General features: G+C 43.4%; 1 protein-coding gene across 5 annotated transcripts in view; it reads right to left on the bottom strand.

Moving 5' to 3' along the window:
* Positions 1–10,598: 10,598 nt before the first annotated feature.
* Positions 10,599–17,761, bottom strand: part of GTF2H3 (general transcription factor IIH subunit 3) — a 42,717-nt gene continuing 35,554 nt past the window's right edge. For all 5 annotated transcript variants that reach the window (XM_068244643.1, XM_068244616.1, XM_068244625.1 and 2 more), the window contains 5 exons: positions 17,657–17,710; positions 15,789–15,857; positions 13,671–13,806; positions 11,692–11,728; positions 10,599–11,587 (listed from right to left, as the gene is read on the bottom strand). In XM_068244643.1, coding sequence (XP_068100744.1) covers positions 11,518–11,587; positions 11,692–11,728; positions 13,671–13,806; positions 15,789–15,857; positions 17,657–17,710 — 366 coding nt within the window. In that variant the 3' untranslated portion in view covers positions 10,599–11,517. The remainder of the gene's footprint in view (positions 11,588–11,691; positions 11,729–13,670; positions 13,807–15,788; positions 15,858–17,656; positions 17,711–17,761) is intronic.

Below are 17,761 nucleotides of genomic sequence, written 5' to 3'. Positions count from 1 at the left end.
CAGGTTAGCAGGTACAGAAACAGACTAGGTACAGATCAGGGAAAGGGTACAGGAATGTCCAGAGACTTATGTCTGAAAGCACAAAGTTCTGGCAACTTAAAGGGAACCTTAACTGAGAGGGATATGGATGTTTCCTTTTAAACAATACTAGTTGCTTGTCAGTCCTGCTGATTTCTTTGGCTGCAGTAGTGGCTAAATCACACATCTGAAACAAGCATGCAGCTAATCCAGTCTGACTTCAGTCAGAGCACTTGATCTGCATGCTTGTTCAGGCACTGGGGCTAAAAGCATTCACACTTAAGTAGCAAAACCGTTTTGCACAGGTGATTTTACCTCAATTAGCGCGGTGAAATCAATGTACACTCTCGCGATTCAGAGCAATCGCGATCAGCTCTTTTATAAGTTGTTAATGTTAAGTTCCTACTTAAACACATCAAAAATTTCACCTAGACATGCAGTTAATTCTACATGTATTTTATCATCATTGGGATGTTGGACACAATGAGACTAATGACCATGTCCGTAAACAGAATAATGCCAATTCACCTTTTGGATAGACTGTTCATTCTTCTTTAATGAAAAAAGTCACCAAGTCATAACGTCCTCGATTTCTAAAGCAATGCATGTCTGTAAACAGTCAACAGGGCTTCCCTCTCTACTGGAGACACATCTTAGGAGATTCGGTCCCATATGTTATTAACTTTTTCTCCTGCATTTTCTCCTAGAAGATAATTTTTAATCTTATCTTTAAAATAACCATTTTGCACTTTGCAACTGAAAAAGTATGTAAGTAGGATGACATGTCCTATCAAAATTATTTTGAGTATTTTCTTGCTTGCTGGTGGTTTGAAAATGCATTAGACCCAGTGCACACTAAAAACCTCTAGCAGATCCGCAAAACGCTAGAGGTTTTTGGAGCAGATTTCAGAGCGATTCTAGGCAACATGCCTAGAGACATTTTCTGAACATGGCAAGCGTTTTTTGGAGCGTTTTTGTGTAGCAGATTACAAATATTGTTACAGTATAGCTGTTACTGAACTGTAACAAAAACACCTGGAAAACCGCTCTGATCTAGCGTTTTTCAGATCGGTTTTCCACTTTCCTATACTTTAACATTGAGGCAGAAACGCCTCAGAAATCTAAATAATGCTGCAGCCCCCGAGTTTGCGTTTGTGGAAAAAACGAACCGCTCTGGTGTGCACCATCTTATTCACTTTCATTAGCCAAGTGGTTTTCCCCCTGCAAGCATTTAAAAAAAAACGTTTCAGAACTGCTCTGGTGTGCACCAGCCCTCATATTGAGAAGGTGTGAAAATGTTACCTAAGAGAAATCATAGGAAAAAAAATGAATTGCACATGGGCCTCAGGGTGAGGTGTTGGCCAGATGCAAATTGTAATGACACATATGTAGTATCAGAAAGCGCATTCATTAGGCACTACAGGCTAGATTTATTGGCTTCATGCCATCTAAGTTTGTCTCAACTGTTTTTTCAGCTATACTGCTACATGGTTGAGCAGTAGAATTTGGAATATAAGGTGGAATGAACTGAAGGCAAAAGGGAAGATGGAATTTGGAAAATCACCCAAATTCTGCCTTCCCCATTGACTTCAGTGCATTCCACGTAAAATTTTTAATTCCTCCTACATCTCTAGACAGCAGTCATTTCAACTGCAAGTTTTATTATGTTCAGCATTATTAACTTGTACTCCCCAAGGTGAATTGTTTGTTATCTTAAGATCCATCATGTGCAACCATGAGAAGGCCGGAGAAAAACTACAAATTTCCTTTTGAATGCTTTCCTGTAATTTTCCTTTCCTAAAGGTGCTTACACACGCACTACCGGCGGCAACAACGAACGTTCAGAAACAGCCTTATCAGTCCGCCGACAGCACATACACACGCACTACTGTCAGCTGAACGTCTGCCCAGCGGGAGGGTCCGGCGGCCCCATCATTGCCGGATGTAGTGCGTGTGTACCGACCTTTATACTCCTTTGTCAGTGCTTGGTTTGCTCACCTGGGGCTTAGCTTTCTTTGTTTAACCAGCTGAGCGGTCTGGACGAGCTCAGCTCGTCCAACACCGCCAGCGGCTGCCGCTCAGGCCCTGCTGGGCCGATTTTAACGAAATAAAAAGCAGCACACGCAGCCGGCACTTTGCCAGCCGCGTGTGCTGCCTGATCGCCGCCGCTCTGCGGCGATTCGCCGCGAGCAGCGGCGAAAGAGGGCCCCCCTAGCCGCCTGAGCCCAGCGTAGCCGGAACAAAAAGTTCCGGCCAGCGCTAAGGGCTGGATCGGAGGCGGCTGACGTCGATGACGTCACTCCGCTCGTCGCTATGGCGACGATATAAGCAAAACAAGGAAGGCCGCTCATTGCGGCCTTCCTTGTTTATTCTGGGCGCCGGAGGCGATCGGAAGATCGCCTCCGGAGCGCCCTCTAGTGGGCTTTCATGCAGCCAACTTTCAGTTGGCTGCATGAAATAGTTTTTTTTTTATTTAAAAAAAACCCTCCCGCAGCCACCCTGGCGATTTAATCAGAACGCCAGGGTGGTTAACAAGTCTGATAAGAACAAATTATCTTCTGAAACTGAGAAGCCTGTCCTAGCACAGAGTATTGGCTTATCATGTGTTTATAGGAAGGCATCAGGGAAGAAAAATGACAGCAGTTCTCTGGGACACGGTTACCTCTCCTGCCTTGGTAGATTCTGACCTTTCAATGCTGCTGTTGCTCTACGCAGCACTGAATCAGAAGTATGCCCTTTAGTTGCCTGCTGTCAATGTTGTTAATAGTATTTTTCCTAAATGTCTCCATTTTTTTCCTTACTAAATGGCTTTTCTTGGGGTTGAACATTTTGAATTGGCTTTCTGATTCCTTTTAGGGACATTTTTTTGTCACTTCGTTGCCAGTTGACAGAGGTTACCGTGGAAGAAGCCCCAAACTCGTCACAAAAAGTGAAAGATGTTTTTCTGCAATAAGATCTGAAAACATTGGAAAAACCATTTCCCGAACAGCATACAGAGTGAAATAAGAGGAAAAAGCATGGACAATACTGGATCAGTAATTCATACACTGTTATAGGCAGAGACTTATCTGTCATAACTGTTATTATTATTTTCAGAATTTCTGACTTGCAAAATCTGCTGCTTGTGTAGTAACACAATTTAATATTTATTTTACTGGATAGAACTCCAACTCGGTTATTTCAAAGTAAAAAAGGATAACGTGAAACAGGTTTTTTTTCTGCTTTATTTTAAAACATTGTATACTCAAATATAATTTTTTTTATAAATCAAAATATTATTATTATTATTACTTACGGTATGTATGTAGTGCCATCATTTTCTGTGGCACAGTACAATTAAGTTGCCAACATAGTTGCTTAATACAGAGGTATTATACATATAAATGTCAGTAAGTAAAACGGTATCTCACAAAACATTACAAGACACTATGGTGAAGTGAAACCTGCCCTACAATCCAGGGCTGTGGAGTCGGAGTCGAGGAGTCGGGGCAATTTTGGGCACCCGGAGTCGGAGTTGGAGTAGTGGTTTCAGAAACTGAGGAGTCGGAGTCTGGAGTCGCATGATTTTTGTACAAAATACACAGCCCTGTTAAGTATTAGACTAAGGAGTCGGAGTCTGAGCAATTTTGGGTACCCGGAGTCGGAGTTTCAGAAACTGAGGAGCTGGAGTCGGAGTTGGAAGATTTTTGTACCGACTCCACAGCCCTGCTACAATCTATAAGTTTGCCTAACATTATCTATCACATGCACATAGGCTATGGGAAACAGAATACAGAATAAAAAGGGAGAAAACTTAAAGAGGATTGGAGGAAGCTTACGGAGGCGGGGAGGGAAGGGACACAGGCGGGGAGCCGCGCTATACAGGAGGCAGGGGAGCGGCGCTGAGTGGCTGCCAAAAGGTAAACAGCCGACTAGCGACAATCTGTGTGTCGCTAGCCTGGTGGTTTTTATAATGGGGGACAGCAGAGCATGGGGGTGACTGGGGGCACACTGTAAGGACACAGAGGCTGGGCATTGTATGCAGAATGTGCCTCTGTGCCCTAATACTGCTGTCAGAAACTCACCTCGAGTTCTTCTCTTTAACCCTCTTAGGACCGCATCACACCGATGGACGTGGCGGCAGCCCCAGGACCGCCTAACACCGATCGGCGTTAACTCCTGGGGCTGGCTTTTGCAGGAGATCGCGCGCACGCATCTCATGTTGGTAGGCGGAGTGGAGCCTTCAGTCTCCAAGCGACGATGGCCGCTCGGAGACTGTTAGACCGCAAAACATTACCTTGTACAGCGCTGTGATCTGCAGCAGCCCTGTACTGGGGACAGCCGTGTGACACTAGAGAGCGATCAGCTCTCATAGGCAGAAGCCTATGACAGTCGATCGCCATGAAAGACACAGTAAAAAATTAAAAACTAGATTTAAATATACAATAAAACTGTGGGATATCATTTATAGGAGAAGGAGAATAGATACAATTGTTTTTCTCATCAGTTTATTTTTTCACCTTGGATGTCCTTTTAACGTGTACCTCAACTGAAAAAAAAAAAAACCTAACTAAAAAAAATTAAATAGATATTTACCTCAGTAGAAGTGGATGGTCAAAAGGCTTTCCCACTCTTCTTATGCCCTCCATTCCTGCACTATGACTGTTATTACTATTTAACAATTATTATTACTTAGTATTTACTGTATATAGCGCCGACATCTTCTGCAGCGCTGTACAGAGTATATATATTGTGTAATAACTTAACTGTCCCTCAGAGGGGCTCACAATCTAATCCCTACCATAGTCTTATGTCTATGTATGTATCATGTAGTGTATGTATGTAGTCTAGGACCAATTTGGGGGAAGACTAACTTATCTGTATGGTTTTTGGGGGATGTAGGAGTACCGGAGTGCCTAGTGGAAACACACGCAGACACGGAGAGAACATACAAACTCAATGGAGATGTTGCTCTGGTTGGGATCTGAACCTGGTACCCAGCACTGCAAGGCGAGAGCGCTAACCACTACACCACAGTGCTGCCTACTATTGAAAATATTGTTGAATGTGGTGCTCGCAGCAGTGCTCCCCTCTGTGTACGAGCGTGGCGGCACCATGCAGGCACAAAGTTTGGCCTGTGGCTGCACAGTAGCATGGAGGTGTTTGTGCATGGCTTTTTCCTCTGTGCACTTGTGGCTTTGTGTTACAGCACAGGCATGAATCCTACTGGAGCCTGCACAGTATGGACGCACTTGTAAACTGAAGGGTGGGCAGCCACAAGGAAGAGGTTTCCAGCAAGCAGCGGAGAGGTTGAGGAGGAAGCCTCTAGAGCATCCAGAGACTTTTCATTTTTTTTTTTTGGGGGGGGGGGGGGGGGCAAGGGATTTAAGAATGTAAATGATGGAGAGGAAGAGTGTTTTAAAGGGCAAATATTGACTATACTACAATAAGAAATTTTATTCATTAAGTTACACTCAGTAAAGTTCCTTTTTGAGTATTGTCTGGTACAGTAAAATAAAACAAAGCAGGCAGTGTGAATCAGCCCCCAATGTGGATGAGCCACAATATGAAATTCATCATGTGCTGATGATCCAGTTGCTGGTAATAAATGCTGTATTGTTGCCAGCAACTTCAGCAGCAATGTTTTGTTGTTGCAGAACCAATATTACTCATACAGTTTTGACCTACAAAGGGGATTCTATTCAAAAGGTTCACAGACCGGAATAGAAACGTAATCGTATTGAAATCTTTTCTCCTAATGTACAGAGCCAAGAAAAGGTTTTGCTAAAGGTGGCCACTAATCTTACCATTTCTATGTAAAATAAGGTAACTGCCTAAATTATCCGTTCAAAATATTCACTCAGTTTACTACATAGATTTGGTAAAATTGGATGAAAAAGATTATATCGTTAGTGGTCACCTTTAAGAGTCTGTTGGGATATTTAAAGCCCTAGGTTTAGCCTTTTTCTTTATGAATTGTCTTCATTTCAAACCAATTCATTTCATTTATTTAAGTTGTTAATTTTGAAGTAAAAAACAAACAAAACAAAAACAAAACAACAACGATATGGTGCAGCAATTCATCTCATCTTCTCCTCATCCACTTCCCCTCTCCTCCAAGGTATTCGGGACCCAGTCCCATTTAATCATGTCAACACCACGGTGATGCAGTGCATGTAGGGGGGAAGAGTTTGACAACTTCAAACTACGGATGGTCAGTGAGATACAAATAATTTGAGTTGATGCAGAACAAAGCAAATTGTTTTATGTAAATATATGCAGCTTGAAAATGGACCACTCGCATCCCGCCTCAATGTGATTGGTCCACTTTCAAGCTGCACAAATGAGCATACAAATTGCATGCCTCTGCTTTAATTCAAGAAATTACATGTCAATGACCATGCCTACTCTCTGCTTAAAGTCAATGGGATCCGATTAAGAATAAAAAAAGCCAGATACTTATCTAAGGAGAGGGAAGGCTCTGGGTCCTAATGAGCCTTCTCTCTCTTCTCCCGGGGTCCGTTCCAGCGCAGGATCCCCCGTAGCAGCATTTGACCAATTCGGTGAAATGCTCCTATCTCTGCCGCCGAAGGGAGGCTTCGGAAGTCTTCGGGAGCCCGAGTGCTCCCAAAGACGGGCCACTCCAGACAGCGCACGCGCTTGGCTCCCAAAGACTTCCGAAGTCCCCCGTGGTGGGGGATTTGTATTGAGGAGCTGCCGCTGCGAGGAGAGCACCGGGAGAGTAGAGGGGAGGCTCATTAGGACCCAGAGCCTTCTCTCTCTTTAAAGGAATACTATCGATACCCAAGTGTTCTAAAATGACAGTGTGCAAATAATGTCTAAGTAGCTGTGTAAACATCTTCCTACTTTTCATGTTAAATATCAGAGGCAAATGCTGTAATTTATTGAGGGTAGGATTTAGCTATATTGGGACAAATCAATTGCAGAAGGGGTGTCTGCTTCAATGCACAGCCAGAGTTGCATATCAGACTACAGAAAGCAAATATCAAAACATATCAAACTCTGAAAGCAAAAACAGTATTAAAAGCTGTGACAATTAGTTACATTGCCTCTGCTCTCTTAAGAAACTTCAGTCAGAAAGACAGGACACAGGATCTGCAGCTGTTGGGAGCTCTCTCTCTCTGTCACACACAGAGATACACATAGAGTTAACTGATCAAGTGTGAGGGGAATTTCCCCTCTCCTCATGGCTCAGTCAGCCATCAGTCAGTAAAGTTTGAAAGTATTTTGCTAACAGTAAACAAAGAAGTTGCTACTAAAATGTATACACCAATACTTAGCAGCACTTCCCAAACAATTCCTGTGTCAATTGAAAAAAAATATGTGAATCGATAGTATTCCTTTAAGTAAGTATCTGGCTTTTTTATTTTTAATGGCGTACCATTGACTTTAAAGAAGACCTGAACTCAGAACTTCTTCTCTGCTCTAAAAGATACAACATCATAAGAACTTACAAAAATAATTTATTTGTTACAGCTGATACAAATCCTGCAATAAATCTGCACTATTTCTACTTCGATACATTTTGGCAACGCAAATAATTAAAAAAGCTGCTCATCATACTTGTACTTTATATGTGTATTTTTTTATTTTTATTTTTTACAAAACACATAAATAATTCCAACTAAAAAAATTATGAAAAGTAGAGTTTTTCTGTGGGCTCAATAATTTCATGATATAAACAGTATTAGAATGTAGTAGCTATAGCATGTGGTTAGGTCTGGGTCAGGTGGCTAACTTTGCTGGCGGTGAAATATCACTGGTGGTGTGCCGCCTGGAAGCCTGTCATTATTGGCAACAGCATTGCTATACTCCATCGTTCACTGAAAGTCTAATGTCAAATGGGATTACAATATAGCAACAAATTGCTTTGTTATTGTCAACAAGGGAATTCGAATGACTCTCCACTAGCGATCCCCATATCTGCTCTCTCTCTTAAAACACCACTATCGCAAAAAAAAAAAATGTAAAAAATACTTATGTAATTGTACTTATAAGATGTACTTTTATACCAGTGTAAAATGCAATATAAATAATCTATGGAATCTTTGTCAATGTTGCTTACAGTAGGTAAAAATCTGACAGATCTTGGACTAGTGCATCTTTCCATGGGGGATTTCAGTATTTTCTTTATTCTTTACAAAAGTACTATCTAGCAAGGATCTATACAAAGATGCCAGTCAGCCTTCCTACTATCTTGCACATTATTTTGGTAGTTGGACTGAACAACTGCTGTTCTGAGTGTGCTTTTGAAAATGAAGAAAAACCTGAGAATCTCCCATTAATAGATGAACTAATCCAAAACCTGTCAGATTTTTGCAACTAACTGTAATTAACGGCAGCATAGGAAAAAATAAATCCATAGTGCATTTTACCCTGGAACAAATGTACATTTACATTTTTACAATTTTTTTTTACAATAGTGGTATGTACACATTGGCGTTTCAGGATCAAGCTTGATCCTTCAGGTGACACTACAGTGCATGAGAAGTGTACAGACATATCCCTTGGCTACAGCCAAGGGGCCCGTCTGTCTCTATAGAAAAGGGAGGAGGGATGATGGAGCGGCTTCTGGAGGGCGAGGTGAGGAGGGCTGTCACTGTTGCTGAAGATCTTTGGCCGATTGCCATCTAGTGTACCAGTTAAAGGATTTGATCTCATAGCTTTTAGATCAAACATTAATTAAGCGAACCTAACCTACCGGTATATTGATGAAAAAAATTATCTGCTACCGGCATCCTTTGCCTGAGTAATACTGAACCATATCCATTTAACTTAAAGTGATACTGAGCAGGTTTTAAAATCACAATTTGTACTTACCTGGGGATTCCTCCAACCCACCGTAGGCCGCAAGGTCCCCCGGCTTCCTCCTGGCTCCTCTCCCGGTTCTGCTGGCAGCTCTGTTAATTGGCGACTTCGGCCTGAAGTTGCCAGTACGAGTCCCCGCTGCGCATGTTACGTGTCATCACGCCGTCCACTCTGCGTCATCATGGCGGCCAGTGTGAGAGTCCTGCGCATGCGCGGTTATCTAACTCTGAACCGCATATGCACAGGACTCTCAAGACGGCCACCATGATGACGTGTAACGGGCGGCGTGATGATGCATAACGAGTGCGGTGGGGACTTGTACTGGCGACTTCAGGCCGAATTCACAAATTAACGGAGTCACCAGCGGGACTGGGAGTGTAGCCAGGAGGACACCGGGGGGGGCCTCGTGGCCTACGGTGGGCTGGAGGAAGCCCCAGGTAAGTACAAATTGTGATTTTAAGAACTGCTCAGTATCCCTTTAAAAGGTTATTTAAATTGCAGTGGAGAATTTGCAGCAGTATGCACACACCTGCAAAATAAACTTTCTGTAACAAAGCCAATACAACTTGGATTTAATAGAAAACGCTCACACTGCAGATATGTACATGTGAATGCAATTGCATGACTGCCATTTTACTAACCTTTCAGCAATGCTTTCTTTGGTTTGATATGACTCAAGTAAGGATTACAAACGGTCTCCCCCAATAGCAGACTATTTGTAATCAATCAACGCTCCATTTACTGAATCAGTCATGATCATTAGGCTGAATTTACAGGATTATTTATGTTTTCAAGAGCTCTCCTACCTTGACATTATAGCTCAACTCAATTTTTTAAAGATTTGGGTAGACCGGGGAAATGTTAGAGCTTCACTAATATTATTATCACTGTTTGTGTAATCATTAGGAAGCCCTTACTGGAGAATATTCTTTCTGTGTGCCTTTGGAGAATCCATTAGCGGATGGCACAGGCTGTTTTGTGGGTTCACCACATGAATATATTGTGAATGTATTTGAAAAAGGAAATCAGGACGTTCATATCACAGCGATGCACTGGCTGTTTAAGTTCCATTAGCCTTGCATGAAAACATTAAAAGTGTAAAAAAAAACAAAAAAAAAAACACAGTAAATACATGAATTCAGACCATCACGGTCCCTTGTATTCCCTCTCCTCTGGCTTAAAGGACACCTGACGTGAGAGGAATATGAAGGTTAACATTTTTCAATTTTAAATAATGCACTTTGCCTGGCTGTCCTGCTGATCCTCTGCCTCTAACGCTTTTAGCCATAGACCCTGAACAAGCATGCAGATCAAATGTTTGTGGCTGGAGTCTGACTGGATTAGCCACATGCTTGTTCTGGTGGGTGATTCAGACACTACTGCAGCCAAAGAGATCAGTAGCACTGCCAGACAACTAGTATTGTTTAAAAGGTAATACATATGGCAGCCTCCATATACCTCTCACTTCAGGTTCTCTTTAAGGTGGCCATACAGCTACTGATTTTGCAGCCCAATCAACCGTCTGATTCGATCTGGTAAAAATCATTGGTGCAATAAGTATGCTCCATCGAGGCTTTAACGGATTTTGGGCCAAAATCGGTTGAATGTATCGATCGAGCATGCTGGAAAATCTCAGGCCAATCTTGTCGATCAGGTGTGTGGCAGTAATGGGGTGCGATGTCGTGACTATTGACAGATGCAATGGACACTGGCTGTTTTCCCCCAAATGTAAATGTGCCCCCCCCCCCCCAATGCATTCAGATCTCACCTTTTTCAGCTGCCAAGACTGTCTAGCTGCTCCTGGTCGCGTTCACTGCTTCTCCTGAGCGCGACAGGCGCTTGTGTGTGAAGTCACACATGTGCCACATGCTATAAGTGGCTACCATGTGGTGGCTGCACGTGGTGGCTGAACTCATATGTGGAAGCAGAGGACGAGACCGGGAGCAGCCGGACAGTCACGGCAGCTGGAGCAGGTGAGATTAGAATGCTTGGGCAACGGGAGGCCCATTAACATTTAGGGGGCAGCGTCTAGATGGTGTCACAAAGCCAATGCCTAAGAGATTTCATGCTCAATTTGATCGAGAATCGGCCTGCAGGGTATAGACAGCCAACAGATCTCTCTCTGATCAGATGGTGATCTGTCTCTTGGTCAATCTGCCTATATATTGCTAGATGTATGGACACCTTTAGTGGAGAAGCAATATCTTCAGGGAGGAGAGAGGGAGCCGACAGAGGAAAGAAAATAGAAGGGTTTCAATGAATTAGGAGGTAAGAATACAGTACAGCCATGACAGAATAGTTGCCACTAACTCACTCTACCCCAAACTAAATATCTATTGACTGGAGTTCCACTTCAATTTTTTTGTCCCCATCCATAAAAAGTGACTGTATTGCCCAGTTTTGAATGTATGTGAAAGCACAAAAAAAGAATAAAGATGGCAACACTATGGCAACACAGTTTCTTCATCTGAGGTCCATATACAGCTTCTTGTTAGCGAACCTGAAGCATCCCACATTGCGCCTGTACATCTCCCAGGCATCTTTCCATGCTGTCCTTCCAGTAAGAAGATAAAAGCCTGTCAGCTGCTGGAACTTTTGTCTGATGTATGATATGGTGTCCATTATTAATGGCTCACTGAGCAGTCCATGTAAACGTTGTTGGCGTCATCTGTACAACAATCATTCCTTCTTCTAAAACATTTGTTTTAATTTCTTCTTTTTGGCCTTCATAACTGGCGGTAAGGAGATCTTAAATGCAGTCCTAGTCAAGAAAGACAAGATTTTAGTATAGGAAGTACAATTCTTATATCAACACATTATTCTGATAGAGGACTCAACTAAAGAGGCAAAGTCCATAATACTCACTCGCAGGTAGTACAAATAGGACTGAAGTTGCAGAATACTAGAAAGAAATAATACAAGCTTCAATCAGTGAAAACTGTTACAAAATGGCCATTCCATTTATAATGTACATCACATACACCAACAGCATCTACATTTATACGTGTGTACGTAATAACAAGACACAGAGTGGTGAAAACAATGCCTTTTTTTCCAGCTAGACTCTACACAGTTTTTGTTTTTTTTTACACATGTTTACTTTGCTGTAACTCTCTACTACATATTCTTTATTCCCACCCATTTAATGGAGAATGGGTGGTGGAAGCAAGGTCTTCTCACCTTGCCTTAAATGGCACTCAGCCTGTGGCATCTGCTGGAAACTAAGAGACATGTCAATGTTTTTTTCAGGTGCCTCCATGGGCAGAATACGAATTGGTTTAGCTTCGCCCTAACCCAAAAGGACAGATTAACTATAAACCTGTTCACTGCAGGCGAGACTGTAATCTTTTTTCATTCTGTCCTCCACCTATTAGCTGTTCATGGGCTCTATATACTTTCTCCTACTCGGTTTATCCCATTCCCGGTAGATGACACAGTCTTTCAATGCTAAATGCTTTCTATCAGTGTTTTCAGTTTGCTTGTTTTCTGAGTTAGTTGGCGAGATATCAATAAATAAGGTATGCCATGCCAAAGGGTGCAGGAGTTTACCGTCTAACCAGGAGTTTTTGAGCAAGCAGCTTCCAAAGGTGATATCAGCATTTCAGATTAGTTTGGAATGGACATTACCACATTTTCCATCGTAAGAAGCGTCTAAAGATCCGTATCCATCGGATTTAGGCTAGGTCCACACTAGGCACGGTTGCAGAACGGAGCCTGCGGTCCGTGATCCTAGCCAAGGGGAGGCAAATGGATCAATGCTGCCTTTTTGCAGCATACGTTTTCAATCCGTTTGCGTTTTTGTTTTGGCCGAGGGGGTAGTAGGCAGGACGGGGGTGGAAGCGGTCAGCGGGGACATCCCCGTTCCTCACCTGAGTTCCCCGTCCCCGCTACCCCCTCCAGCTACATGCCGCAAAAATGTAAAGTATAGCAGCAGCGAGCTTACCTCCTTCACCTACTACTTCATCTGCTCGCCGCGTCACTGCCTGCAATGCCGCCCTCTATACTTTGGAGGGCAGCATTGCAGGTAAGCGGGGAGCTTACCTCCTCCTCCTACTTCCTCTGCTCGCCCAGTCACTGCCTGCAATGCCGCCCTCTACACTTCATAGGGCGGCATTGCAGGCAGTGACGCGGCGAGCGGAGGAAGTAGGAGGAGGAGTTAAGCTTCCCGCTGCTATACATTACATTTTTCCAGCATGTAGCTGGAGGGGGTAGCGGGGACGAGGGAGCCAGGTGAGGAGTTTCTAGACCTAGTGTGAACTAGCGCTTAGTCTCAGTTCTAAAATCCTACATGGATCTAACCAGTTCCTTTAGAAAGAGCGATTACCTCTTTATCCTACCATCAGGACCCAGAAAAGGCCAGACAGCTAGGACAATAGTCTCGTGGATTAAAATAACTATTTAGACGGTTTACAAGGCTATGGGGTGAAATATGTCCAAGTCTACCACTTCTTGGGATACCTCGGCTGGTGTTTTGTGGCTGGGGTTTCGGTAGCAATGATTTGTAAAGCTGCAAGCTGGTCATCAAGACCAGCTTTTGGGAAATCTGTGTTAATTATTATTATTATTATTATTTAGTATTTATATAGCGCTGACATCTTCCACAGTACTGTACAGAGTAAATGTTCTTGTCACTAATTGTCCCTTAGAGGGGCTCACAATCTAATCCCTACCACAGTCATATGTCTATGTATGCATGTGCCTACTGGCGCCTATTGATGGAAAGGCGTCTCACTCCCAATCCCAGAGTGCCTCCCTCCCTCCTTATGCAGAGTCCTTATGACAGTGTAAATGAGGGGTTACTCACACAGCTCTCCACTCAGTATCAAAGAATTTTAAATACTCACTTGATAAACAAACAGAACAAACATAGCCAATTTCAATCAGGTTCCTATGGCAGAAACAAGCCGCCCGGTAATCCACATGAACTGGAGGGGGAAGATTTAAATTAGATCTTTGATCTGGATCAGGGAGGAAAACCCACTGTAGACAGAAGAAGATGGAAATGTAAATACATTCTATGCATTTTAACAGAGTAACAAATGTAACAAGTGATCACTATCTGCAACAGCACATTGTACAAACATTATTTAACCACTTGAAGACCCAGCCTTTACCCCCCCCCCCCCCTTAAGGACCAGCACTGTTTTAGAAGATCTGTGCTGGGTGGGCTTTATAGCCCCCAGCACAGATCAAACAACAGGCAGAGCGACCAGATCGCCCCCCTTTTTTCCCCACTAGGGGGATGATGTGCTGGGGGGGTCTGCTCGCTCCTGCCTGTGTGTGGCTGGCGGCGGGGGGCACCTCAAAGCCCCCTCCACCGCAGGATTCCCCCTCTCCCTCTCCTCCCTCCCTGCCCCGGAGATCGGAGGCTGCACAGGAACGGATCTGTCCTGTGCAGCCTCTAACAGGCTCCTGCCTGTCATGTGACAGCGATCCCCGGCCGCTGATCGGCCGGGGATCGCTGATCTGGTACAACGCTGCTACTGTTAGCAGCGTTGTACAAATGTAAACAAAGCTGATTATTTCCGCTTGTGTTTACATTTAGCCTGCGAGCCGCGATCGGCGGCCTGCAGGCTATTCACGGAGCCCCCCGCCGTGAATTGACAGGAAGCAGTTAATCAGCCTGCAGCCGGCGACGCAGATCTGCGTCGCTGGTCCTGCAGCTACCACTTTGCCGACGCGCGTTATGAGTGCGCGGTCGGCAAGTGGTTAAACATCCAAACAGATAAGTGACAAAGGACCCTCCACTCCATATTCAAACAGGCCACTGTTCTTCCCCTGCTGAAGAAACTTTCACTCGACCCCGCACTGCCATCCAACTACCACTCCATCTCCATCCTCCCCTTTGCCTCAAAAATCCTTGAACGCCCGACCCATTCAACTCTTGACCCACTTCCTCAGTTCACAACTCCCTTTTTCGATCCCCTGCAATCCAGATTTCGTCTAGCCCATTCTACCAAAACACCCCTTAAAAAAAAAAGTGTTCAATGATCTTGCCCTTGCCAAAGCTAAAAGTAAATACACCGCCACACTGCAGGAAAATGGAGAGGATCAGGAGAATAGCGATTGACCAGACGGACTTTAGGGGGATGGATTACCGGTAAGTCCCAGGTAAGTATAAATCCTTATTCTGACTTTATTTCAGGTATGGAGCTTTAAAGAGGGCCAATCAAATGCACTTCCTGCTAGTTTTGAATTGAATGGCTCTATTCCAAGTTACATATGATTTGCATTACATTTGCACACAATCCAAAATTATTAGCATCTCATTGACCATATTTGGCAGTGATCATGGAGCCACTAACAATCCGACAGTCACATTGATGAGAAATTCCAGAAGGTCCAAACACTCATAAGTACCAAGTCTTATTTATTCAAAAACGTGACACAACCATTCCAGAAAACCAACAAGTCATTTCAGGGCCGCGAGGGGTCCCCTTTGTCAAGGCTATAGAACAGAATGGTACTGTACTATTCTGTACTATAGTCTTGACAAAGGGGACCCCTCAGGGCCCCGAATCGACTTGTTGGTTTTCTGTAATGGTTGTGTCACGTTTTTGAATAAATAAGACTTGGTACTTATGAGTGTACGAACCTTCTGGAATGTCTTGTGGATTATAATACTGGTCCAGCACCTCACCAGTGGTGTGCGACTCCATCTCTTGTGTATTGAGTCACATTGATGAGTCGATTTGGTGCCGCACCCGACCCCCAGTCCCCCCCCCCCTCCCGGAAACTGCCACGACCACCCATGTCCCCTCCCAGGTAAAAGTTTGGTTTGGATAGCGGTCCCCGGGCTGAAAAAAGTTAGGGACCCCTGCTCCAATTCATTTCTAGAAGCCACAATCAATGTTTAATTGTAGTGTCTCAGCTCTAGTATGTCTCATCAGGAAAGTATGCAACCAAGCGGCAGCGAATTGAGAAAGAATATACCGTAGTTCAAATGTATGCATACATCTTACCAATAAATACTGCAACAGTGAGTTAACATGGGGTATCTTCAGGTATATCCCTCCTGTTATGTCACAAGCCTGTAAAGCAATATACAATGAAGACAGCAATCAACTATATGGAGTATGAGAGGCAGCCTTGCAAACTAAGTGAATCTGCAGCTAAAACATATCACATCCCAGTTTTCTAATGCAATTTTGGAAATAATGTCGTAAAAATGAAAAAAATAGACTATGGGAGATGTTAATATATTAGCAGCATAAGCTTTTTTTGAATAAAATGAGCCTAGCAATACAAAGAACAGATAAGACAGAAAGATCAATTAAACATTTTAGTGTTGTAACGGTCACAGGGGACAAATCTGCTGAATTTTGGTTTAATAAACGAGGAAGCAATGCTTCTACCTGATGTCTGATCTCGCTATAAATCCAAGAATACACACACACATAAGACCATCAGCTTTTTTTTTTTTTTTTTGCTTTTTTTTACAACAAGTTTATCAAACTTTACCAAAGTTCTGCTGTGGGTCAAAAAAAAAATTATACTACAGCGCTAAGGAGTATGGGAATATAACATTTTTTATGTTAGCTCTGAATGTATATAATGGCTGGATCTAGATATAATCTGTACACCATATAATCATTTAGGGAAAAGATTTCTTACATAGGAAATTAGAAGCAACATGTCAAAGAGAAAGTAGCAATTGTAAGAAGTAGGAAAGTTTGTCTGACTTGAAGATCCCCAAATACTTTAATGGCATTGAGGCAGCCCTTTGATGTACTATAGGCATTCCATGTGGCCTGCAGGCCATAGCTACGGTGCCAAATGCAGGGGCCAACTGGTGTTGCCACTCTGCCTCCCCTGCTATGCCAGGAGCAGTAACAGCCATTGATTAGCAGCTGCCACCATGCTAACTGCACACGGTATATGGGTTATTTCCCATAGAAATGTTTTGGCAAAATGTCACAGGCATAGTGCGCCTGTTCAATCACAAAGAGCTGGCACATCCAAGGTGAATCATTATTGGTTCCATTTAAAACATATAGCCAACATTTCGGAGCCACGTAAGGCCCCTTTGTCAAGGCAAAATTAGCTCAATGGCAAAAATCTGTCTGTCACTGTAAACAAGCTCCTTTAAGGTTAATGTGTACTCAGTGAGTGGCAGCCCTTTTTTGATTGAACATTATACAGAGGGCGTCATCCCTCTTTTTCCAGCTACTGCACTCCGGCTAGTGGTAATGGGTTTGACCCCTTAGTGTGTGCAAGACAACACAATTACTGTTAGGGCAGCCCGGGGCGTAGTGGTTAACGCTCTCGCCTTGCAGCGCTGGGTGCCCGGTTCGAATCCCAGCCAGGTCAAAATCTGCAAGGCGTTTGTATGTTCTTCCCGTGGCTGTGTGGGTTTCCTCTTGGCACTTAGGTTCCCTCGTCCCTCCCACATCGAAAAAAAACATACAGATAAGTTCATTGGCTTCCTCCTAAATTGGCCCTAGACCATGATACATGCACTACACGATATATACATATACATATATGGCTATGGTAGGAACTAGATTATAAGCCCCTCTGAGGGACATTTAGGGACAAGACAATATACTCTGTAAAGCACTGCGTAATGTGCCAGCGCTGTATACATACTAAAAATAAATAGGCATAAGCATCTAGCAGCAATTAGTAAAAATTGTGTGGACTGGCCCCTAGCACTCAAGAACAGCATTATGGTCCTTGGCCTAAAAACTTTGGACACCCCTGCTGTACATGCTACTACTAAACCGCTTACTAGTGTTCACAATTATGGTCCACAAATACACAAGCTGGTTGTCTATGTCGTGTTTAGCTTGTGTATAAGTGAAAAATGATTCACATAGTGCAAAGGTACCTGCTGCAAGAGTCCCGAATCTGAATCCAACACACAAGCATCAATGAGAATGTTCTACAGGAAAAAGGGAGAAAACACTGAATTAGACAGATTTCTAACAATACA

The sequence above is a fragment of the Hyperolius riggenbachi genome, chromosome 1 (genome assembly GCF_040937935.1).
Source record: "Hyperolius riggenbachi isolate aHypRig1 chromosome 1, aHypRig1.pri, whole genome shotgun sequence".
NCBI lineage: Eukaryota > Metazoa > Chordata > Amphibia > Anura > Hyperoliidae > Hyperolius > Hyperolius riggenbachi.
Note: the sequence above shows the minus strand (reverse complement) of the source record. Positions and strands in the feature narration are given on the sequence as shown.